At 49.4% G+C, this 25,028-nt stretch overlaps 1 protein-coding gene across 1 annotated transcript in view; it reads right to left on the reverse strand.

Annotated features, from left to right (window-relative positions):
* Positions 1-231: 231 nt before the first annotated feature.
* Positions 232-25,028, reverse strand: part of LOC125623341 (alpha-2-macroglobulin) — a 45,452-nt gene continuing 20,655 nt past the window's right edge. The window contains exons 19-37 of the mRNA XM_048822493.2: positions 20,556-20,649; positions 19,607-19,835; positions 19,097-19,223; positions 14,112-14,233; positions 12,783-12,834; positions 12,033-12,116; positions 11,434-11,610; positions 10,788-10,872; positions 9,414-9,570; positions 8,652-8,726; positions 7,581-7,746; positions 6,912-7,135; positions 5,706-5,924; positions 4,440-4,567; positions 3,782-3,872; positions 2,744-2,812; positions 1,769-1,871; positions 1,049-1,090; positions 232-401 (exon numbers count right to left, since the gene is read on the reverse strand). Of these exons, the coding sequence (XP_048678450.1) occupies positions 382-401; positions 1,049-1,090; positions 1,769-1,871; positions 2,744-2,812; positions 3,782-3,872; positions 4,440-4,567; positions 5,706-5,924; positions 6,912-7,135; positions 7,581-7,746; positions 8,652-8,726; positions 9,414-9,570; positions 10,788-10,872; positions 11,434-11,610; positions 12,033-12,116; positions 12,783-12,834; positions 14,112-14,233; positions 19,097-19,223; positions 19,607-19,835; positions 20,556-20,649 (2,264 nt within the window). The 3' untranslated portion in view covers positions 232-381. The remainder of the gene's footprint in view (positions 402-1,048; positions 1,091-1,768; positions 1,872-2,743; positions 2,813-3,781; positions 3,873-4,439; positions 4,568-5,705; positions 5,925-6,911; positions 7,136-7,580; positions 7,747-8,651; positions 8,727-9,413; positions 9,571-10,787; positions 10,873-11,433; positions 11,611-12,032; positions 12,117-12,782; positions 12,835-14,111; positions 14,234-19,096; positions 19,224-19,606; positions 19,836-20,555; positions 20,650-25,028) is intronic.

A 25,028-nucleotide genomic window follows, 5' to 3' on the forward strand; every position in this document is an offset into this window, starting at 1 on the left:
CTAAACAAGCCCACGTGATGCACAGATCTTCACAGATCACAGGCACCAGGGCTGTTCCCAGAGAGACCCTCTGTCTTAAGTCATTTCTGATGTCCTGTCAACCCCTCCTTGGCACCGATGGCTGGGGACGGCTCTGAATCTGTTTTAAGGTTGAGACTATTCTGCAATCTGATCCCAACAGGGGAGAAGGGATAAGCCTTAGTAACCAGGAAAGAGGCCACAAGCATGTGATCAGAATCATGACAATTTATTTATAACATTAATTATATGGTGCTGAGGGGTTTTCCTCAGCACTATATCAAACCACTTTGCCAGGGGGAATTGCTGCATGAAGAGATGAGCAGAGAGGATCCAGTAGGGCCCAGAATACAGCTCCGTCACTCACGCATTTTCCTGCTCAACTATGATGGGGAAAAGAGAGTGTGAGAGAGTTACAGAGGAATCAATGACTCACAGAGGGGCAGCTTTTCCTCTTGTAGGTCACCTCATTCTGAGCATAGAAGCTGCAGAGACACTGCCCTGCCCAGGCTAGGATTTCTCTGCCACAGTGGCCGGACGTATCCCTAGAATATTCAGGGCTTCAGCCCTGACCCCCTTCCCAGCAGTGTTGAGTCATCCCAACCCTGGAAGATGGTTTTTCATTAATCTGTTTTGCTTTGCAGCCTGTTTAAAAACAGCCCTGATGAGAAGAGGGATGCCAAGCGTGGGTTTTGGAAGGACTTGCTCTTGCTCTGTCCCAGAGACAGGTACAGAAAGCAGAGACTTGTTTTGACTGAGTGGGAGGACGTAATCTTGGGACTAACCAAGCCTGCTGCATCAGACTCAAGGCCTGAATCTGGAACTTGACAATGCTGGGGAGTTGGCGTTCCCCTTTCCCCTGAGCACTGAAGGGAGCTGGCAGACTACCCCAGGACATGGGGCAAAAGAGAACAGCAACTTTTACAACCCTCCAGACAGGCTGAGAAGACTCAGGCTTGATTTCTGCTCTGTTCTACCTCAGCAGCACTGGGCAGTCTGAAAACCTCACAGTCATCTCTTCATACGCTACCTTTGCTGCAGGGGGCACTGTACTCGGCGATGGCAAATTCATCTGGAAGGCACAAGGGAAGGGAGATGTGATCAGGGCTGTGTGAGACCCAACCAGGACTCCTCACACTTCCACCAGGCCCGCGGCAGAGAGCTGGCACCGCACCAGAGATCTCAGGGAGGAGGGGAGGGAGCCCTCTCTCCAGGGGCACTGGGGGAACCTTGCTGGGCTCCATGGGAGGAAGGCAACGGTTACCCCAAGGCTACAGCGCAACAGGCATCTCCAGAGGGTCTGTGCCAGGTGCCCTATGTCCGTTTGCACCTCGCCTGACACACGACCGCCGGGGTTGCTGCTGGGCTCTGGTTTTGTCACCTCAATTTCCTAGCTGGGAACAGATGCATGAATTTGCCTCCTCTGGGTCACCCCCAGAGCTAGGATCTCAGGGCAGGATCTGAATCCAGGACCCTCCCAGATCCCTTTGGCTCTAACCTACCTGGATTAGCATCTTCCCTTTACAGTACGTGAGGGGTCTGGGGCCTCAGAGACTCCCATGGTGCGAGCATGATGTCAGTGCAGGATGATCCCTAGCATGTAAACTCTGTGTGCCCCACATTCTTATCCTGGAGCAGGTAAACGCTCAATCCCATATCCCAGCAGGTTCACTGTGACTCTGAATGCACCTTCTCCCCCCTATGATAGGCCCACAGCCTCCACTGCTGCCAGCCCCACCCGCACACGCACCCGTCTCATAGTAATCATAGACTTTCACCACCGCCGGCTTCAGGCTCTGCACGGGGAAGTCCTGCTCCACCGCGAAGGAGAAACTCTGAGTCACGTTGCTCACCTGAGAGGGAAACAGACAAGCCACAGGAGGCTCTGAGCTACTTCACCCCCTCCTTCCACATCTCTTCCCCCCATTAGTGCCGCCCATGATCCTGCAGGTCCAGCATCTGCCCCCCTTGGCTGCAGGGGCTGGCAGGGATTCAGGCCCTGAGGGAGGTGGGATGAGCCCTGCCCGACCCCCTGGTACTTGTAGGTATGAGGGCCCTGGCTCTGTGTTGTGGAAGTATAACATTGTATAAGTATAACATTGTATAAGGGGACATGCTGGATACATTGTATATGAGAGGGCATGCCAAAACATGTTACAAAGTATCTGAGGGAGCACACGTAGGGACAGTTAGCTTTTGAATGGAGAAGCAATTAAGACAGAGCCAGCAGGTCTAAGAAGCAGGCATCAGAATGGAAGGTGTGAAGGGCAATTAGTTAAGTTAACTGGAAGCTGTTAAAGGAGATTGTTAAGGCTGGCAGGTAATTGAAGATATGTGACTGGTCTCAGGGATCTCGAAGGGTGGTGACTAAAATCCTTTTCTTCTTTTGTCTGTAACTTCTCTGTAACTTGTTCTCCAAAAAACTGTATAAATTAAGAGACACAAGCCCCACTCGGGGGGCTCACTTCTAAATGTATTAGCAGAGCAGCTTTGCTAATAAAACAGAGTGGTCTGATAAATTGTGAGTCTGAGTCAAACTTTGACAGTGTTGTGGGAGCAGGAAGTGCTGAAGGGAAATGCTGGGGAACAGCAGCTGCTGGTGGGGGGATACATAGGTTTATCTTTCCCAGCTGAGGCTTGGGAGATCCCCTCCCCCCGGGCACTTCTATTGCGGTACATGGGGGTGACTCTTCCTGGCCCATCCTGGCCCCGTGTGGCTGCTCACCTGCTCCATGTAGAGCAGCACGTGGTTGGTGCTCAGTTCTGTGCGGTGGATGTGGTGACGTCCTTCCAGCTGCCAGCAGCCAAGGGAGAGAAGCAGGGTGTTACTGAGCTCCCCTTCAAACTACCCCAGAGCCCTAAGGAATGGGATTCTTTCACAAATGCATAGAGTCCAAGGCCAGAAGGGACCATTAGATCATCTAGTCTGACCAATATAACCATGGGTGTAGTTTGGGTACATTGGGGAGTGTTGCCCCACCAAACTGCAATCCTTAGGCAGGTGTGGAATTTGCCCCCTGCAACATGTGCAACCCCGTTGCCCGGACTGGAGCTGCCCCTCCCCCTCTAATACAGAAGTCAAACTACGCCTATGTGTGTAACACAGGCCAGAGAACTTCCCCAAAAGAATTCCTAGAGCAGATCTTTTAGACAAACATTCAATCTCGATTTAAAAATGGTCAGTGATGGAGAATCATCGGGATCTCTTTCTCCTGGTGATGTAAAGGCAGAGTATGTGTCCCCACCCAGCTGGTGGACTGAGGTGTAAAGTGCACTTGAGGGGCCGGACCCCAATCAAAGGCAGCACCAATTCCAGTATACTCAACCTCAGTCAAACAGACCTAATAGTTCTTCGTCATTCTCTCCATCTTAGACTGGCTAACACTGTTTGCAATGCCAGGGGTCACTGCACAAGGTCTCCATAAGCCCCAGGCTGGAGTCAGACATGGAAGGAGCTGCTGCCTACACGATCTTGCAGCTGGGAAATCTGCAGGTGAAAGACTGATCTGAACTGGCCCCTGTGATAGAAGTGGAGTGGGGGCTCTCAGATCCTCCAGGATTCCAGTGGAAAAGAGGAGATGGGCTCCGAGAGACAGAAGACATGGGGGGCCCGACTGCTGGAGATGAGACCAGGCTGCACCCATAATATGAGGGGTCAGGAACTGGAGCCCACTGGGGACCAGATACCCCTCAGGTGGGGCTGAAGGCAAGGAGCTCGGGGGGGGGGGGGAAGCTATTGCCCATACACAGAATGGGCTATTACCTTCCTCACTGATGACTTCACAGGGATGAATCCTGACAGCATCTTAACGTCAACAATGACCATGTTGGAGACAGGGCGTTTCCCTGTGTAGCTGGGAGACCAAGCGGGAAATGAAACAAGGTTTAATACATCTCAGAACAGAGTTGATACACCTCAACTCTGATTGGCACAGATTGACACTCCCCCAACATGTAGCATCTCCCACCCCACCTGCTTGTCCACCTGCAATCTCCTGGAGTGACTCATCCCCATCCCTAGGGCTCAAAGGCACTGACTCCATGGGATCTCCAGGGCTGGAGCACCCCCAGAAAAAAAGTGATGGGTGCTTAGCACCCACCAGCAGCCCCCCCCCCCCAGTGCCTCTCCCTCCCCCAGCACCTCCTGCCAGCCTCAATTAGCTGTTCTGAAGCATGCAGGAGGAGCTTGAGGGAGCATGTGGAGCAAGGGTGGGGCGCGCTTGGGGAGGGGGTGGAATGGGGTGGGAAGAGGTGGGGCGGGGGGCGTGATGGGGGTGGGAAGAGGCCAGGTGGTGGTGGGGCCTTCAGGGAAGGGGTGGAATGGGGGCAGAGCCTGGGGGAGGAGCACCCCCTGGCACATTAGAAAGTCGGCATCAAAGCTAGGGCTGCTCCGGAAGGCCTGGGCCTTTGAGGGGAGTTACCTGATGTTTATGGTGATGCTAAAAGTCCTGTAGACCTGGGGGCTGTCACACGTCTCGGGGACCGCGTGCACCTCCAGCGCGAATGGTGCCTCTTCTGGCTTGGGGAGCACATTGTACCTCAGGCTGGTCTGGAAGAGAATACACCATTCTATGTGGGCCTGTGCGTATCTCCTCTCTGATTATCTCCTCTGCCTCCTTCCCCCGGTCCATCTCATTCCCTCCTTTGTCTTCTCTCTCTCTCCTTCCTCCTCTCACTAGCTCCCTGTCATAAATATAAAGGGAAGGGTAACCACCTTTCTGCATACAGTGCTATAAAATCCCTCCTGGCCAGAGGCAAAACCCTTTCACCTGTAAAGGGTTAAGAAGCTAAGGTAACCTCACTGGCACCTGACCAAAATGACCAATGAGGAAACAAGATACTTTCAAATCTGGAGGGGGGGGACAAAGGGTTGGTCTGTCTGTGTGATGCTTTTGCCGGGAACAGATCAGGAATGCAGCCTCACAACTCCTGTTAAGTTAATAAGTAATCTAGCTAGAAATGCGTTAGATTTCCTTTTGTTTAATGGCTGGTAAAATAAGCTGTGCTGGATGGAATGTATATTCCTGTTTTTGTGTCTTTTTGTAACTTAAGGTTTTGCCTAGAGGGATTCTCTCTGTTTTGAATCTGATTACCCTCTAAGGTATTTACCATCCTGATTTTACAGAGGTGATTCTTTTACCTTTTCTTTAATTAAAATTCTTCTTTTAAGAACCTGATTGATTTTTCATTGTTCTTAAGATCCAAGGGTTTGGGTCTGTGTTCACCTGTACAAATTGGTGAGGATTCTTATCAAGCCTTCCTCAGGAAAGGGGGTGTAGGGCTTGGGGGAATATTTTTGGGGAAGACGTCTCCAAGTGGGCTCTTTCCCTGGTCTTTGTGTAAGACGCTTGGTGGTGGCAGCATATGGTTCAAAGACAAGCCAAAGTTTGTACCTTGGGGAAGTTTTTAACCTAAGCTGGTTAGAATAAGCTTAGGGGGTCTTTCATGCAGGTCCCCACATCTGTACCCTAGAGTTCAGAGTGGGGAAGGAACCTTGACACTCCCCATTCCCTAACTCTGGCCGTTCTCTCTCCTCACACCTTTTCCTATTTTCTCATCCTCATCCCCGTCTCTTTCTCCCTTCCCTCCCCTACCCATCTCACCTCACCCTGCTATCTCCAATAGGAATGAGATGGGCTTCCCTCAGCAGCAGCCTCTCCCTCTCCACCTGCCCCAGAGCCCCATACCTGCACGTAGACACATCCTTCTCCTGTCACCCCCATGCTGTAGTCCCCTGGCACCTCTGGCAGTGCCATACGCTGGAGCAGCAGACGGTTCGTGTGATCCACCTGGAACTGGGCCTGGAAGTTCCCTGTGGACTGCAGGGTCACTGTGGACGCTCCTCCGCTCTGGGTGTAAGTAGAGGCTCCGTATCGGGACAGGGCCTGGAGTGCCACCACTGTGTCCTGACAGACAAGAGATAGGCCAAGGTGCCCAAGGGAATGAATGAGCCATTTCTATGGGCCTGGAGCCCCTACCACACCGGCTCCTCCCACACAGCACTGCCCTGCTCAGAAAGGTCGGCTTTTCCCATTTCCACCCATCACTCCCAGAAGCCATTCACCTATTCCCTGGGCCCAGATCCTCAAAGGTATTTAAGCACCTTTCTCCCACTGAAAGCAGCCAAGTGTCTAAGTACCTTTCGGAATGTAGGCCTTGGGATTTCTGACACTCCACCACAGGGAGCTGAAGGAAGAAGCCACCCACCCTCCTGTGAAGGACCAACCTGAAGGGACAACTGAGGGCAGACAGATAACAGAGGCAGATGCACCCACATGCCTCAGCAGCAGGAAACCAGAATTACAACCCTACTGTGTTAACAAAATCCCTCCATGAAGTAGTCTTCCAGAGGGCAACACTTTGTGCACTGTCTTCAAGAGGGATATGTTTTGGGCTGCCTTTAATCAGGTGGCACTTTCTGGTTCTACATCACTTGGGATGGTGCCCCCACCCCACCAAGGTGTGTCTGGCAGTGACTGGCTGCTGCTGCTTCTCTGGGAAGGCCTCAGCTCCCAAGCTGGATTGGCCGGGCTGGATGGGGTCAGTGCTGGGGGGAGCTGGGGAAAGCTCATAGATGCTCAGGGCGACAAGTCTGCCCTCTGTACACAAGAGCATCACTTGTCCAGTCTCCTGCCTCATTAGCCTGCTAAGGCCTGTGGGAATCCGATGTAGCCATACTCCATGCTGTGACTATCCCATGATCTAAACCCCTCAGAAACAGAGGTTTTCTAAACCCTGCAGCGAGGGCACTGTCGCCCCATCCCCCTCCCCAGGAGACGTCTGTCTCCTTTCCAGTGCTGGGTTATTTGTCCTTCTCTGGCAACCTGATATATATATCTCCTGCCTCCCCCTCCTGCCCTGGGTGTCTGAGGCTGGCAAGAGGAACCGCTCACCTGGGTGGAGGAGAAGCCCCCGTTGGGATTCTGCTGCTTGCTGATCCACTTTGCAATTTGAGCTGCTAATGACAGGTCTCCTTGGGATGGTGCCGGCTGTGCGGTGAGGTAAGCAAGGAGCACGTAGGACGTCATCTCCACCTCAGCGGAGGGAGCACGGGGGTGATAGAAGGGGAGATCGGCCTCTGGCTGCTTTCCGGGCCTCTGCCAGTGAACGGAGCCATCTGCAGTGGGAGAAGGGAGAGGGAGGAGAAAAGGAAGTGTTTATTACCAAATATCTGGCTGTTGCCAAGAGGGTTACTGACATACCATCACTGAGGATGGAGAATGGAGTCCCAACCCTTGCTGGGCATGTCAATACAAAGCATAAAGATATTAATAATCCCTCTAGTGGGTTGATACATTCCTGGTGTGGAAACTCTCAGTGACTAATTAGATTGCTGCACCTGTGCCTGTGTCTCCCACATTTTATGAAGTCAGATCCCAAGAATGGTCAGTGCCAGGGTTTTTAAGGCTCATTGATCTAAAATGTGTGAAGAGGCTAAATAATCCCGACCTGCCGCAGTACAGACTGAAGGTTATAGCAATAACAATCTAACCCTTCTCCTGCCAGGCTGCGTAAGGCCAGTGGGCCGGGATGCAGAAGAAGGGCCAATAAACAGCTCTCACCCTCTTTCACAGCTTCCTTGTCAAGTGAGTCCAACAGTGCCCTGCGCTTCTCCTCCTTCCTTGCCAGGGTGAAGGCGTAGGCCATCAGTGCCTTCGTGTACACATGCTTTCCTCCCTGGTCTGTGGCCGTCTCCAGGCAGAATAAAGCACTACGGACCACAGAGTGCTGCAGGGAGCATAGTGGGGAAACAATCAGTGTTTGCAATGTGATAATACGAGCTAGGCTTTGGGAACTGCCTATGCAGGCTGTCATCTCATGGCCACAGAGCACAGCTGGATTTAAATAAGAGGTGCAATGGATCTAACATAACACAGATGCTGGCAATGGGATGAGTGACTGTTTGACACCCGTCACTTGCATGGTCCCAGTGAACTCAGACTCTTGTAGTAATTTGGTCACCCCATCACTGAGGGCCACCGAGCACAGAATGTGGCTTTAATGTGTCTAGCTGAGACTGCCTCAGCAGTTACAAAAATCACATTCCTGCCTTCCATGGGGTAGCCATGTTAGATACGAGGCCTTCACAACTTGGAGAAATTAAGGTCATCTGAGGTGTCTAGGGCTATTTATTGAATTTTAACCAAGAAAATATGTGGAAGGCAAATGAAACAGACTCTGCCATGGATAGCAATGGGCCAACAGCTGTCAACTAGTCTACAATCCCTCCTAGTCATTCATCCAGTGGAAAGCATGACTAGACCCCTAGTATGTTTACAGAGACTATATAAAACGAACAGGAATAATGAAGAAGGGAGTAGCCACGCTGCCAGGCTGGAAAGCTTCCATCAGTCAGACCCATCTGAGCTGCAGCCAGACACACAGGAGACAGCGACTGAGCGCTACAGCTTTTGTGACATGACTTCTGGATTCTTTATTTTTTTTTAATATGTACCAGAGCCAGAGCCAAAGCCTTTCCAAACTGTTTTTTTCCCTCCTTTCCTTAGAGGTCCCTTTATCAGGGCAGCAGGCTGCCACTATCAGGACTCGGCTGGATATAGGGAATGTGGGAGAGGGGAGGCCGCTGACCCAGGGGAACTCATGAAGGGGACTTCGTGCGTGTGAGTACGTACAGTGATGGGCAGAGGAATCTCCAGCAGTGCGATGGTGATGTAGGCAGAGAGCGTGACCTCATCGTCCACCCCGCCCTGCAGGGAACCAGAGAGAGAGACATTAACCCCATGCAGCACCCAAAGCCTTTCCTCCTCTGGGCCCTGCACCACAGGAGCTCTCTACATACTACATCCTCATCCCCTTTATCTGCCCACTTTTGCCATGCCCCATGATAGCTCTCCCAAATGGGTATGTCCACACTGCAGCTGAGAACGTGCTTCCTAGCAAGGCAAACATGCACACACTAGCCCCGGCCAGGCTGGCACACTAACAAAAGCAGTGTGGCCACGGGCGGCAGCTCTGTCTGGCTGCCCAAATACAGTCATGCTCAAGCTTGGACTATGTATTTGGGCAACTAGCCTGAGCTGTCATGGCCACACATGGCCACACTGCTATTTTCGTGTCTGTCTACTGTGGTGGGAAGTCCACTCCCAGCTGCCGTGTAGACACACTCTGTGTTTCTGTCCCCATTTACCTCCCATGGTAGTTACCATGGATCTGCCCTCTCCTTTCTCCTCCCCATAGTAGGTCCCACGTACAGTACAGTATCTGCCCATCCGTATCTCCATGGTAGCTCCCAGGCCCATGTCATCCCCTTTTCCTCCCACCCTGGTCCCATGTGCTGAAGTGTCTGAACTGTTCCCATGCGAAGTTGCAGCTCTCTCCATGGCACTGGAATCCTGTATGAGGCCCATGGGAAGCCGGCTGGGTGGATACATCACCTTTATGGCATTGTTAAGGAGCATCCCAGAGCTGCGGAAACAGCCATTGTCCTTCTGCTTGCCAGCGAGCCAGGCCAGAGCATCCTGGATGTGCTTCTCCTCGATGAAGACATGAGAGCGGGCCTGCGCAAAGGACTTGAGCACGAAGGCCGTCAGCCTGCAACAGAGAGCGGGCAGCAGTGAGAGCTCCCTCCCATGCCCTGTGCTCGCTGGAGGAGACAGGGCCCTGGGGCATCACCAGCCTGAGGGGAAGCAACAGGGCCCAGAGAGCTGGTGGCCATGGGACAGAGAGCATGAATACATTGCCTCCACCTTCATACATCTCCACAGTCTCCTTCACACTGATTTCAGGTTCCAGTTCAAGCTCTCTCTTCCTGTTTATAAAACCCTCCCTGGACACAACCAGTCTCTCAAACTTATGGGCCCTCTTCATGCTAAATACAGCTCTTATAGTAGAGGGTCGCAGGGTTGCAAATGTTGAATCTATATTTAAACAGGGCTCCATGAGAGATCCAAGGAATTATACACCAGTTTGCCTGTACTTGGTAAACTAGTCAAAATGACAATTAAAAATAGAATAATAAAAGACTCAGAAGATTATGATCTGATGGGGTCTAACCAGCATGGCTTCTGCAAAGGAAAATTGTGTCTTACTAATCTCTTAGAATTCCCTGAACATGTCAATAAAGCACTGAATGAAAGAGAACTGATTGACATAATTTCTTTAGTAGTCTCTTATGAAAGACCTTCTCAAATGCCTTTTGTAAAGTCTAAATGAATTGAATAATCATGGGATGAGAGTCAAAGTGTTGTCATGGATCAGAAATTGGTTCAGGGATAGAAAACAAAGATTAGGATTAAATGATCAATTTCATCACAGCACAAGGCTAACAGTGGGGTGCTGCAAGGTTCAGAACTAGGACTGGTGTTGTTCAATATACCTATTAATGATCTTGATAATGGGCAATCGATGGCATAGCAATTCCTATGGTTCTCTCTAGCACCAGGATGTTCTCTACCTCTAACCCAGTTCCACCACTATGGGTATGAGAGTCTGCTCCTCTGCAGCTCCCTCTCTGGAACAGCCTCCCCTGGATCTCTCCATCTTTTTTTCAAAAATGATCTGAAACCATCCCATCCCCTTTGCCTCTTCAGTTCTCTCTCTCCTCAGGCCCAGTGGGAACAGGTGCTTTTTATACACAGCAGGCTGATGAAGCCGATTCCCTTTGGTGTGATCTATGCCAAGGGACTGTGAAAGATCCAGCGAGCCCTCAAGCCTTTAACAGCATCACCAGTTGACTAACATTTAACATTTCCTTCATAACTATATACCAGAGGAGGTTTAGGGGAGGCGTGACTGGCAAGACATCTCACCAGGTATTCCCCGGCTGCCTGAAATGCTCCCCAAATGTGCTGTAAGAGCCATCCAGGTGCTTGTAATTCAGCTGCCTCTGATAACCTGAAATGGAGAGTTAAAGCAGGATTTATACATCAGAAAAAACACCGTAGGGGTTGAGAGAGCAACTCACCAGCTCAGCCAGTAAAGGGGCTGCTAGGTACAGGAGTAGACCTGATGTGTACCAGCCAGCACCTGTACACAAACATACACGTCTCCATCCCACAAGCTAGTCAGCAGAGGGAACTGACATACAACACATGGGCAGCACCATCGCACTCCAGTAGAGGGAGTACCCCACATTCTGGTTAGCTAGAGCATCCAGGATGAGAAGCCATTTCACCTGGCTACTGTGTGCAGTGTTTCCACACTATAGGGGTGATTCATAGGATGGACACAGCGGCCAGTAGCTCTCGTGGGGCAATGGGTGCGCATAACAACAGTGCTCAGACAACTGACAATAGTGAGCCAAGAGCGTGTCAAATGGGGACCCCAGATACACAACCCAGTCCATCTGTCCTCAGCTGAGGGAAGCTCTCTCTGCCAGTCAGGCAGAAGCAGAAAGCTCCCAGCACAACCTTGGAAGGGAGCAAGTGAAGAAACAAAAGCCCCGTCCCTCCTCACCGCTGACTAAGTATCCGATGGCCTTGGATTTGGTCTCCTCGCTCAGCTGCCCCGTCTTATTCAGATAGTCCAGGACGTAGATGTTGGGGGCAAACAGGACCATGTTCTGCTCCCCGCAGCCGAAGGGCATCTGGAGAAGCTGCTGCAGGTTCTGCATGGCTGTGCCCAGGATATCGCCTGGAGGTGGAGACACAGGGAGTGAGTGTCGCACAGAGGTGGCCTGCGGAGGCAGAGTGCACCACAGAGCACAGGCAGTAACAGGTGAGAGAGAAGGACAGAGGGAAAAACAGGGCAGAGCCATATCCTGAAAGAGGAAACACAGAGTGAGAGAATGGGGAGAAGGAAGGGTAGGAGGATGGCTGGTATAGGAATAGGGATACTTAGACAGAAAGGCCAACACACAGGGAGACTGATAAAGGGAGGTCAGGGAAAGGAGAACAGGAACAGGAAAAGAGACAAGAAGAGATGAATGGAGAGATGATGGGGACACTGATGAAGGGAGTGAGTAGCTGACCAGGTGGAAAGGCTGGCACGGCAGGCAGACAAGGAGCAGTGGCCGCAGCTGCCAAGGGAGGTCCTTTCTGAGTTGCTGCACTCACCCAGCACTGTCACATAGGCTCTGGCAGAGCCCTGCACCACGTTCGGTGGAAGCTTCAGGGAAATCTTCCCTGCTTCTGAATTTCCTGAGGGAAAAGATCAGACAGATAGGATAAAATAAAATGCCCCCATGCTCAGCAGTGAATGGGTCCCAGAGCAGAACCTGGAACGCCACCTTCCACCCGTCCCCTGCGTGGGGAATCCCTGCTTTCAACAGCTCCATTCCTCCTAACTGGACAATAAGATCCCCAACTGTACCCTCTGGCTTGGAGTTCTCTGACCCATGGGGAAAACTCAGCTCTTTCTATGGAGTGAGGTGCCACCATATGGCCAGATGGGAAACTGCCATCTCCAGTTCTTTGGCCTTTCCTGTTTGCTGGCAATTAGCAGATGGTAGAATCCAGTTTGTAATTTCATTCCATAGAATAAGAGATTAGAGATGGAAAAGTCCTATTAAAACCCCTTTAAGCCCATCCCCCGGGGACTTGGGCCAGGATTGCTCATGCAGTCTATTCTCCTGGGCTTTTTCAAGCTCTAGATCTCAATGTTTCAAGCAATGTCCTCATGATTAGGAAATGTGTCTTGACTCGCCACACAGAAACATCCCCACCATTGCTTAGTCTCTATCCTGACACCCCAAGTTCTCACCTCACCCTCAGAGCCTCCCAAACAATCCCACTCCCTCCTTGGAGCTGTCACTCTTCATCCACTGGCAAAGGGCATAGATGAAGAAGCAGCAGAAAGGTCCTTACCATTTGCACAGAGCAGAGAGTTGAAGGTTGCTTCCGTCTCAATCCCTTCGGGCTTGGGAAGGGAAGGAAAATAAGAAAGGTGAGAAGCTGCAGATAGACTGAACATCTGGCATCAGGAACAAAGTTTGTGTGGGGACAGGGTGGGGAAACTTCAGAAAGGGACAGAGAGGCAGCAGGAGAGGTGGGGAGAAGAGAGAGTTCAACAAAAATGGACAATGAATGAAGACAGAGAGAAATGTAAAGGGCCAAGTGGGTGAATTAGAGAAAGAGCGAGATTTGCAAATTTCCATGGACTGATGCTTGTAGACTCATAAAATAATAATCTGTTATAATAAAATAAAAACCAGCTACAAATAAGTTATTGTCTCTTCACACCCAGGGGAAGAATAGTGCAGCTCTATCGCATGGGTTACTCGTTACCTGTAGCACACTGTGCAAGATGGTACCTTAATGCCCCTATAACAGAGAGGACATGCACTATGTGTCATTGCTAACATCAGGTGATGCAATAAGTTAAAGACAACTTACTACATAGTGGAATATCAGCAATTCTACTCACTGTAATGCTGCAGATTTTCTCTCTCCATTTAAGGACAGCAATAGGGTACATGGATAATAGGAAGGGACAATATTACACATTATTATAACTGATGTTACTGTTGGTATCATGAAATGTCATTAGTTATCGTTGCTTTTTCATGACACACGGAGAGGCTATGCAGCTTTATGTATCATTTCTTACTGATTATAGGTGCTGTATAATGAGCTATTGCTTTCCTGCAAAGGTGAGGGTATGCAGCATTACCCTGTGCTATTTCATTTCACTGTGTAATGTCAGCAACCATTGCTGCCCTAGAAAGAGAGAGGTTATGCAATGTTACCATGTTATGCTTATTTGGCACACTATGCAATGTTTTTTCTGTAAGAGAATATACAGTATTGTATCTTATAGTGGGTGGGATTTTCCAAAGCACACCTAATTCCCCTAGGTGCTTTCAATCTCCCACCCATGTGCTTCTGTTAGGCTATGTAGCAAGTTGTCACAGCTACCCGATGCCGACAGGGACAGCATGTTAAACAGTGAGTCTGAGGGCTCCTCCATCTCCTCTGCCTGGAGGTGGAGGCTTGCTGCCACCCTCTTTAAGAGTTCTTGATGGGCCCTGAAGTCCTATAACAGAGGAGGCATGGACAGTTATAGTGTCACAACTCTGTAAGTTATTACCGTTTTCCTAATCTACACAGAGCATTATAGCACGGCTTTTTGCCTACATCACACTGTGTGAAAACTTACCACTTCTCTATACCGCAGGGAGTAAGCAGCCCACATACCTCCACTAACAGCTGTTTGATCACTGTATCCTTCCGTCCTGTCTCAGGGAGCACTGCTACCTCGTTCCCACAGGACAGCTCCGTCTCCAGGGCTTCTGCACTCACCGAGAAATTCACATTACCTGAAACAAAGAGGGATAAGGGTTCTGCCAGGCACTGCAGCTACAGGGGTGTCAATGTCATTTCCATGGTGCTCGACTCTTCAGCACCATTGATTACATGGAAGTCTCTCTGTAGAGGGAGAGCTCATGTCATATCTTATGTAGGCCTGGTCTCCACTACAAACTTAGGTTGAGGTAAGGCAGCTTATGTCAACCTAGTTGTGCATGTGTCTACATTTCAGTTTGGTTCCTACCGACGTAAGTGCCCGGTTACACCGACCTAATAACATCGCCACCCCGAGAGACATAGAGCCAAGTTCGATGTGCTTAGGTCAACGCAGTGATAGTGCAAACACTCCATTACTTATGTTGACAGTTACTGTCCTCCAGCAGCTGTCCCACAATGCCCCACGCTGACTGCTCTGGTCACCATTGTGAACTCTGCTGGCCAGGGGTCACAGAAACCAGAAGCCTCCCCCCCCCACAACACACACACACTCTTTGAAGCCCTGCAAATTTTTGAAATTCCTTTTCCTGGGTGCCCGGCTTAGTGGGCACACCTAGCAACTCTCCCTTGTCGAGTGCAACTGCCCAGCTGACCATGCCAGCTATGCACTTCAGACATGCTCCTGCCTGGAACAGACAGGAGAGATCAGCTCTCCTGGGCCTGGGGGGAGAAGAGGCTGTACAGGCACAGCTATGGACCAGGCATAGGAACATGGATATCTATGAGCAGACATTATGCAAGACACAGCATTGGGCTATTTTCCTCACTGAGGTCCCATCTGTGAGTGAACAATGCCAGTGCCCCTTCCAATGACCAAAAGGACATTCAACTGTCATTCTGCACCTGCTGAGCCTCTCGCTGAAATATTCCTTGGTGCTGTCGAGGTGGCCGGTGTATGGCTTCATGAGACAAGGGAGCAAGGGTTAGGTTGTGTTGCCCAGGATCACAACTGGCATTTCAACATTGCCACTTGTAATCCGCCAGTCAGGAAAGAAAGTCCCTGCTTGCAGCTTTCTGAACAGTTCTGTGTTCTTAAAGATGCGAACGTCATGCACCTTCCCTGACTGATGTCAGTGATCCACCAACACCTGAATAACCACAGAAAAGTAGCCTCTTTTGTTGATGTACTCTGAGGCAAGGTGGTCTGGTGCCAAAAGTGGGATGTGTGTGCCATCTGTCACCCCACCGCAGTTTGGGAACCCCATTGCTGCAAATCCATCCACTATGTCCTGCACATTGCTGAGAATCACAGTCCTGCATAGCAGGGGGCGATCAATGGCCTTTCATACTTGCATGACAACAGCCCCTGCAGTGAATTTCTTGACTCCAAAGTGATTCTCAACTGACTGATAGCAATTTGGCATAGCTCGTTTCTACATTGCGATCATCACTTGCTTCTCCATTGTTAATGTAACTCTCATTTTGACAAGTGGCAGTGGAATACCTATCCATGGGGCACCACACTCTGCATCGATACAAGCACACCTGGGAAGTACACGCATCTCTGACACAAGGAGCCAGGTATGCATGCATACAAGTAATGTGCTAACTGTGGCAGCTGTATGCCGATGTAACTTGAGTCAACATAAGTTTGTAGTGTAGACATGGTAGTAGTATCTTAGACCATGCCTCCACTGGGTTTTTCACACAGATATAGCTGCACCAAAGCAAACCCTGAGAACAGCCCTGTTTCCCTGGTGTGAAAAGTGACTCACCCCAGTGAAGAAGGACTGTTCTAAGGGTTTGCTCTGGTGCAGCTACATCTGTGTGAAAAACACATGCAGTGCAGGCATGGTCTGACAAGGATTCTCACAACAAAATTTTTGGTGGCCTCAGAGTACAGCCACCAACTCTTGCTGGTGGCTACTCTGACACTCTCATTTCAAACCAGGGCATGTGGCACTAGTGCAAGTCACAGGTTACACCAGATAGTATGTCTACACTAAGAGTTTGTTCTGGTGCTGCTACATCAATGAAGCTACAATCGTGAAAAAAACAGAAAAACAGTGCAGAAAAGACATGAGGATCACTCTGCAGCAGCCTTCCCAGTCCTGGCAGGAATTGGGCAAGATGGATAGGAGTGCAGGGAGTAATGGATCTGATTTCTGGCTGAGGACAATGGCCTCTGTTACACAGGACTAAAGGGTCATTATAGCCCCTTCAGGCCTTAGAATCTATGAATCTATGATTCTATCCATAGAGCCTTGGCTGAGTTAAGCAAACAGTTGATGCTCCCATTTAGCCCATCAGGGCCATGAGGGGAAGAAATAATTAAATTCTCCATCAGATCCACAAATTACTTAACAGGGTCAGCACACTTATTCCAGATGTGCTCACCTGAGATGTTTCCCAGGAAATGGTCTTAGCCTAATAACAGTGAATGGCAATGACAGCTGCTGAATCAGGATAGTATTTAAAAAAATTCTGCTCCTTGGGGATGCAATTGGCTAGTACCAAGGAGTTAAGTGGAGAGTAGTCAGGAGTTTATTAAGGGCATGTCTACACTACAAAATTAAGTAGACCTAAATTAGGTCAACATGCAGCCACGGCAGTAATTAAATCCGTTTTGAATGTCCACACTATGCTCCTTGTATCGGCAGTGCACATCCTCACTAACAGCGCCTGAATTGAGGGCAGCAAGCAGTGCACCCTGGGTAAGTATTCCACTGTACAACTCACAACCATCTAGCACAGGGTATTTTGGGAAGGGTTTGCAATGCATCATGGGGGCAAAAAAGTCATGCAGGAGTGATTAGAAACATGGTTTCAACATCCCATGATGCAATTTTCTCCATCCCATAATAATATCTGCATCCCATAATGTTTTGCGCCTCTTTTCAAAAACACCGCAAACCTGCGCATCCGCCATCTCTGTGAGAAGCATGGATCCTGCAGAGCTCTGCACTATTGTGATGAGCATTGTGAACACAACACGCCTGATCCTGCAGCATTTCCGGAGCCTCAAGAGGAGCATTGGGGAATATGACGATTCCTTGCAGGCTAGCTTGTTGTGAACCATGGAAAGAAACAATTCAAGGTTGTTGTTGGCAGTCATGGAGCAGCTGCAGATGGTGGAGCACTGTTTCTGGGCCTGAGAAACAAGCACTGACTGGTGGGAACACAACATTTTGTAGGTATGGCATGACGAGCAATGGCTGCAGAACTTGTGGATGTGCAAGGCCACTTTCCTGGAACTGTGTGCAGAGCTCGCCCCAGCTCTCCAGCACATTGACACCAAAATGAGAGCTGCACAGAGTGGTGATCACTGTGTGGAAGCTTGCAACACTAGATTGCTACCTATCAGTTGGGAATCAATTTGGAGTTGGGAAATCCACCATGGGAAGTTGCTGTCATGCAAGTGTGCAGGGCCATTAATTGTTTCCTGCTACACAAGACTATGACTCTCAGCGGTGTGCCGGACACAGTGGATGGTTTTGCAGCAATAGGGTTCCTGATCTGCAGTGAGACAACAGATGGTACACATATCCCTATTTTGGCACCAGACCACCTTGCCAGAGTACACCAAAAGAAAGGGCTACTTTTCTATGGTAATACAAGTTGTCGTGGATCACTAGGAATGTTTTACTAACATCAACATGGGATGGTCAGGGAAGGTGCAGGACACATGCAGAAAGCTGCAAGCAAGGACTTTCTTTCCAGAACAGAGGATTACCAATGGGGATTTTGAAATGCCAATAGTGATCCTGGGAAATCCAGCCTACACTTTACTCCCCTGGCTCACAAAGCCATACACTGGCTACCCCAACAGCAGCAAGGAGTGCTTCAATCACAGGCTCAGCAGGTGCAGAATGATAGTTGAATGTGCCTTTGGCCACCTGAAAGGCTGCTGGCGCTGTCTACTCAAGAGTTTAGACCTCAGTGAAAAAAATATCCCCATAGTTGTAGGTGATTGCTGTGCACTTCATATCTGTGAAGCAAAGAGGGAGATATTTCCACTGGGATGGAGGGTGGAGGTGGAATGGCTGTCTGCTGATTTTGAGCAGCCAGATACTAGGGCTATAATAAGAGCTCAGTGGGGAGCTAGACACCTCAGGGAGGCTTTGAGAAATGCTAAGCTTTGATTCATTACTAACAAAGCTGCCAAATGAAGAATGAAAGAAGAAACAAAGATCAAATAAAGGAGAAAGGTAACAAATCTCATTGTCACACTTGTATTTGTATTCAGTGGAGAGATGAGCTCAAACCACAAAGCTGAATCCAGATCTGAACTGGATTTCAGATACCTCAGAGTTCAAAGCTCTTTTGGATCAGTGGATTGGCTTCATGCCCTTCTCTAAATCAGCACAGGATTTTACAACAATTTAAGTACTTTCAGATGGGCTCTTCTCTTAGTAAGGATGGCCATTTAACCAGCACTTTAAGTTTTCTATGGGGTGTCTCAACTAAGTGGTTTCTCCACTATGTGATATGGGCAGGGGTGAAGCAGATGGGTGATAACTGTATTTCAGGCTTCCAGTCTCAGCACAAATCACCCTCATTCTGGATGACTGTCCTGGCCCATGTGAGAACCAAGGACTATAACCTGCTTTTCTTGCTGAAAGAAGAGATCCAGCCAGCTCTCATCTTTTACTGGTGTGTTAGAGAGGAGTATGTTGGTGGAGGTCCTCACTGAACAGACAAGTGTCTTTTGAATGGAGGGGTCCAACAGCTGAAAACCATTTAGGGTTCTCTGTCTTGTCTGAGGAGGAGCTTTATCACTCCCCAACCAAGGACAGAAGTAAAACACCCCAAAGAAGTGTCTTGGGGAAGTTGAATCCCCTACCAAGAGATTTTTGAGCTACCAGGTCCCTGCCCCCTGAGGTTTCTGTGCCACTCCATCCAGCCCCCAAAGATATCAGAGCTATAATGCTTCTTACCCAGAGATTTTGGGGTCACAGCCCAGGACACGGTTTTTCTTCCATTCGCACAGAGACAATAAGAGTCCTCTTCCTTCTCCACAGGGGTAGCTCGGAAGTCAGCAGATGGAGCCAGTGAGATGTTGACCTGTCAATTGTCCAGAGACGTGTCATCAGGGAGGGGGCTAGGGAAATTGGGAGTAACTAGAGATGCAGACAGTACAGCAGATGGGATGTGCAGAGAACTGGGCAGAACAGGGTTTGTGGTACTATATGGGACAGAGGGGGTTGAGGGAACACATGGGTTTAGAAATGTAGATGGTTACAGGGATGTAGAGATTTGGAGTTACAGGGGTTTGGGGTGGCATGGGAGTTACAGGAGCATTGAAGCTTGGGTGTACAGGTGTTTGGGGAGGACAGGGACTGCAGAGAGACCGAGGGCTAAAGAGAGCTACAGACACAGGAGTTTGTGACGCAGAGAGGTATGGCCTGTGGGTTTGGTTGCATGGTGATGGTGTGAGTGTCCCTTACCCTGATGCAGCGGGTCAGGTAGTTGAAGACAGTGGCCTTTAGCGTGAAGGCCTCGCCACGCACCACGGAGTAGGGCAGGCTGAGCTCCACAAAGAAGGGCTGGAAGGCTCTGAGGGACACGGTTGGGGACAGGCCAAAGCCAGTGTCACTCGAGGTGCAGAACATGTTGGCTTTCCATTCTGTGATGGTATCGGGGATTGTCAAGGGCAATTCAGCACTTCCGTTGGAGCTGGTGACAAAAAGAGAGATAGGATCATGATCACAGCCTGGTCAGACACTGAAGGAAAACCCAAGTATTCCAGGGAGTGATGTGGGGAACTCAGTAGGGAGTCCTCTCCCCTCTGAATCAGCACTGACCCCAATGCTCCAGTGTGGTGCTACAGAGTGCTGTGACGCGGGGAGTGGTGTGGAGAACTCAGTAGGTAACGCTCTCCCCTCTGAGTCCACACTGAGCACAATGCTCCAGTATGACGCTGTGCTGCAGGGAGTGATGTGGGGACTCAGTAGGGAGCGCTCTCCCCTCTGAGTTAGCACTGAGCCCATTGTGCTGGGAGGTCATGTGCCATGGGAGGTTCTGTCATTCAGATAACACAGCTGATATTTTGACAACTTGTGATCATTAAAGACTCCACAACCCTTTTAACAAGAAGAGGGGGGCTCACCCCATTAATCCCTGGGTCATTACAATCCAAATGCTTAGATTCCCCCTGCAATTTCAATTGGAAATGGGGCTCTTCTTCACTTTCCTTTCTAGAAGCTTGTGCAGTGTTGTTCTGCACTGTAAACACCTGCCAATGGGGAACAGCCCGCGGGTGACTGAGTGAATCCTGCATACACAGAGTTTGAAAAGCACGTTGGGCTGATGAAAGAGGCTCAGTAACCATCAGGAATTCATATTATCATCACAAAAAATAATGGAATGTTAGAACAGCAACAGCCAGCTACTCACTTCACAGACACTAAATCCCAAATCCATGTCTCCGGGAAATACTTTCGAATTGTCTCCGCCTCTGTTGGAAGGGTCTCAGCCATGGCAGGGTAACCTGAGAAAACGAGCTTTGAATGTCCTGGGTGGTGTGAGTACAACTGATTAGCACAGATATAATGCATCAAAACCAGCCTGATGCTTCCACCGCTGAGGGTAGGTCAACGCTGCAGCTGGAGGCGTAATTTCCAGCTTGGGTAGATGTACCTACACTACACTACCTGTGATCAAGCTAGTGTGCTAAAAATAGAAGTGTAGGAGTGAGGGCATGACAGGCTAGCCTCCCAAGTACATACGTTGGGTCCCAAGCGGGATCGCGCTGGGGGTGATTAGCCCAACCAGCCATCTGTGCTGCAATAACTACGCTTCTCTTTTTAGCGCACTAGCTCTTGATCAAAGCTAGCACCTGTATGTCTGTCAGGCCTGGAAATCACAGGCGGCGAGTTATATGGGCCCGTGGTGCTCGAACTCCACCAATATTCAGGATCTTGGGCCCAGCTCCACCAAGGTTTGGGCTTATAGTCTCAGAGCCGTCCCATCCATAGGATAGACTGGGGAAACCGCCCCCAGGCCCTGTGCTTTGGAGGGGCCTCATGCTTCAGGGGGATGTGGGGTCCAGGGCAGCCTGGAGGGTTAGCGGGGGGCCTGGCGACAGCACCAGAAAACAACCTTGCCCCAGCCCACCCTGTTTCACCCCCACTCCACCCCTTCCCCCAGCCCCTGCCCCACCTCTTCCCACCCCTTCCCCGCCCCACCCCCATTCCACCCCCTCCCCCAAGCCCCCACCTTTGCCTCTTTCCGGCTTCCGCCCCCTTCACTGAGTGATGCTGGGAACCGGCGGGGTGGGCTGGGGCTGAGTTGCTTGCTGCTGCTGGCACCAGGCCCCCCGCTAACCTCCCAGGTTGCCCTGGACCCTGCATCCTCCTGAAGTGTGGAGCCCCCCAAAGCATGTGGCCTGGGGCGGTTGCCCCTGGTCCATCTCATGGAAGGGACAGCTCTGCTTGGACCCGTTCTGGGCACCACCAAAAATTATACAAACCTGGCTCCCATGCTGGAAATTACACCTCCCACTGCAATTTAGACACACCCTGGACACTTTCCCCTCCAGCTACACTGATGCAGTCAGACACCCAAATCTGTTGTGGTGGGCAGGGTGGGAATGGAAAGTTCCATGTCTGAAGCATGTTTGAGGGGTCATCAGGACTCCAGCATGTCATTTTCTGCTCCACCATCACTGCAAAGCCTTTCAAAGGATCGGCCTTAGAACTGGTCACGACAATTTTCTCAAAGATTTTATTTTGGAAAAAACCCAGCTTTTTGACTCAATGGAAATTCTCATACAAAAATTTCTGTTTCCATCAACAGTTTCTGGGGGGCGGGGTTGTTGAAAAACTGGGACGGGGCGGGGGGGAGACTTTTTATTTTGAATGAAAATTTAAAAAAACCCAAAAAATATGTTTTAAAAAATGATTTCCCCATTGTCCCTTATTTTTGTGTGTGTGGAAAATAACAGCCATTTTTTGCTCACCTGTGTATTGGTATTGTTAAACTAGGCATTAGAGTTATAACAATGTGTTCAGTGTTTAGACTTTATGCAATCCTTGTGAGTGGCTGCAGGCATTAATCTCACTTATAGTATCTGTATCCCATGTTCTGAGGCAGTGGTTCTTAACCTGAGGTGCACGCACCACCGTGGGGGTGCGAGATGCCCTTTCTGGGGGTGCGAGACATGCCAGATTTTTTTAGAAGGTAAATCATCGAAAACAAAAATTAAGCACAGGCATGTAAGTATAACTACTTTGTTTCATCAAACCTATGTTTATATGTATATAATTATCTCTTTTTCATTCTATAGTTATGATATATCTAGGTTTAAAGAACTGACCTACTTCAACGATTTTTGATAAGGGGTGCGAGAACATATTTTGAGAACCAAAGGGGTGCAGGCTGCAGTAAAGGTTAAGAACCACTGTTCTAAGGTAATATTTCATGTTTGATCTGTAACTGTGAATCACCAGACAGAAAAGAAGCATTAACGAGTGTGTAATACCAGTCTGCCACAAAAGAAGGCCCATCAACACCAGACAAACCATTGTGGAACATCAGCTGATTGCTCCCCCTCCACCAAGAAGAGGAGACAGCCCACTGAATTCCTTCCAATGGCTGAATTTGCAACTCAAAGCAGAAGGGGCAAAGGGATAAAAAGGAGGAACTGTATTTTTTATGCTGCTTGGATTCTGAGGGGCAAGGATCACATAAGCAAAAGATCCCCAATGCTTGGCCTGGGCTAGCCCTAAAGGTCATATAGATATTGCTTATCATAGAAGCCACTATTACCATTTGAACAGGACTGGACTAGCAAGGGGCTTCAGGGCAGGACTGAGGGGCATTGGCAGAGCTGCGTGGGGAGCCGGGGACCGGAATGGCAGGGGGGCTGCAAGGCAGGACTGAGAGGCATTGGCAGAGCGGTGTGGGGAGCCCAGAATTGGAATAGCAGAGGCATCAGAGTTTCTGCCTACAATATGTTTAACTAGACAGATCTATTGGTACCTCACCGCTATTTATTTATTTGGATTTATAATACACACAAAACCCCACCAATCCAGTGCTCTAGGCTCTTTGCCATAAATTGAAAATGCACTTCTGAAAATCAGATATACACCAATTAACAATCTCTCCTGCTGGTGAGAAATGTTCAAATCAGTCACCAAGCAACAAGAGCCCAGATGTTTCCAGACTACCCACCACTCCAAAAAAAAACACTGACTCTATGGTAGTGGCAAACAATCTCTTTTTTGCCCCCTGTACAGCTATGGCATAAGAGTTAAGAAAAACTTTATATTGGAATTGGTCAGCTTCAACCTCTCTAATGTCTGGTGGCGGAGGCAGTCCAGAGCAGTGGTCAAATGTGAGCAGATGATGGGGCAGCTGGGAGGTTGATCAGTATCAGAGGCAGCCTGGGGCAGTGGTCAGAGTTCTCTCAAGGGTCAGTAGCTGGAAGGTCCAATCCAAGGGGTCAGGTCAGTGCATCAGGGAGGCCAGACCAGGCAAGGCAGCAGGCAGGGTCAGGCAAGGCTGTCTAGGCAGCAATCAGCAGACAATGATCTGTTGCTCAGACAGCTTCCTCTACCTGTTGGGGCTTTTAATAGCCCAGGTACTCACTGGGAGTGCTGTCTGTCCATCCAATCAGAGGACCAGGGCATGGCTGCTGTGGGTCTATAGGCCTTTAGCACTAGAGCTGTTGGTCAGGGGTAGCAGCTAAGGATACCACCTAAAGACCTGGGTTCACTATCAGGGTCTTACAACCTGAGGGCTATTGGTGCCATAAAGAGACAGTGGCAGAAGCCCCAGGCTGAAGCTGACTAATTCCATCATCAAGATTTTCCCCTCCCACTTCAATTGTCCCTAATCGTCCGTAAACCCTGGTTGTGATCCTGACAGACCAGGTGCCAGCTCATGCCAGAGCCCCCGGCCAATTCACTTGTGTGTTCGTATAGAACAAAGCGATTTTTAAATGTATCAGAGTGTATGTGGTGTTTCAACTTCATGAAAATGAGTGGGATGTCACTTGCTTTGTTTTCACTTATCTGCATCCGTTATAATGCAATAGCAAACATTTACATTATGTGTACCCTGTAACTAAATAACCCATCAAACAAAAAAGAAGCCTTGTGCAATGCAAATGAAGAACTTTAACAGAAAAGTGCAGGTTTCAAAGCAAGTGGGCATTGTGTGTGATGATCAGAGGCAAACACTCTAAATGCATTCCTCACTCTGTCATCAAAGGAAAACCCCACGTGGGTAGTGACCCTCCCAGCTTGTTCTTGGTGAGAAGAAGCTGTTAGTATGGATTCAGGGAAAGATCCTGCATCTCTGGACTGTTTGGACTCTTACAGGGAAGTGTACCAGATGCGAAGCGGAGATCCCCAGAGACAATCTGGGGATCCTGAAAAGACTTGGGAAACTGGCAGTTTATTACATCACTGCCACCATTTGGAATTACAGACTGACTCACCTATGCATATATTTTATCTGCTTCAACCTCTCAATAACTCTCATTTCCTTTTGTTAGCCAATAAACCTTCAGTTAGCATACTATAGAATTGGCTACCAGCATTATCTTTGACGTAAGATCTAGGGATAAGTGACTGGTCTTTTGGGACTGAAAGCCACCTAAAATGTGAGGTGATTTTTGGTATAAGTGACTTTTTATCACAAAGTTCAGTTTGTCTGGGTGGCAAGATAAACTGGAGACTCTAAGGGGACTGTCTGTGACTCCATGGTAAGACTGGTACAGTGATCCACGAGTTCACATTTGTCACTGGCTTGATGAAATTTAATTATAGAGCACACCAACAGTTTGGCATGTTGCTCTGTTTTCTGACAATCTGCCTTAAGGTAGACAGTGATGGTTGTGAGCCGCTCCAGACAGCGTGA

The sequence above is a fragment of the Caretta caretta genome, chromosome 1 (genome assembly GCF_965140235.1).
Source record: "Caretta caretta isolate rCarCar2 chromosome 1, rCarCar1.hap1, whole genome shotgun sequence".
In the NCBI taxonomy this organism is placed as follows: domain Eukaryota; kingdom Metazoa; phylum Chordata; order Testudines; family Cheloniidae; genus Caretta; species Caretta caretta.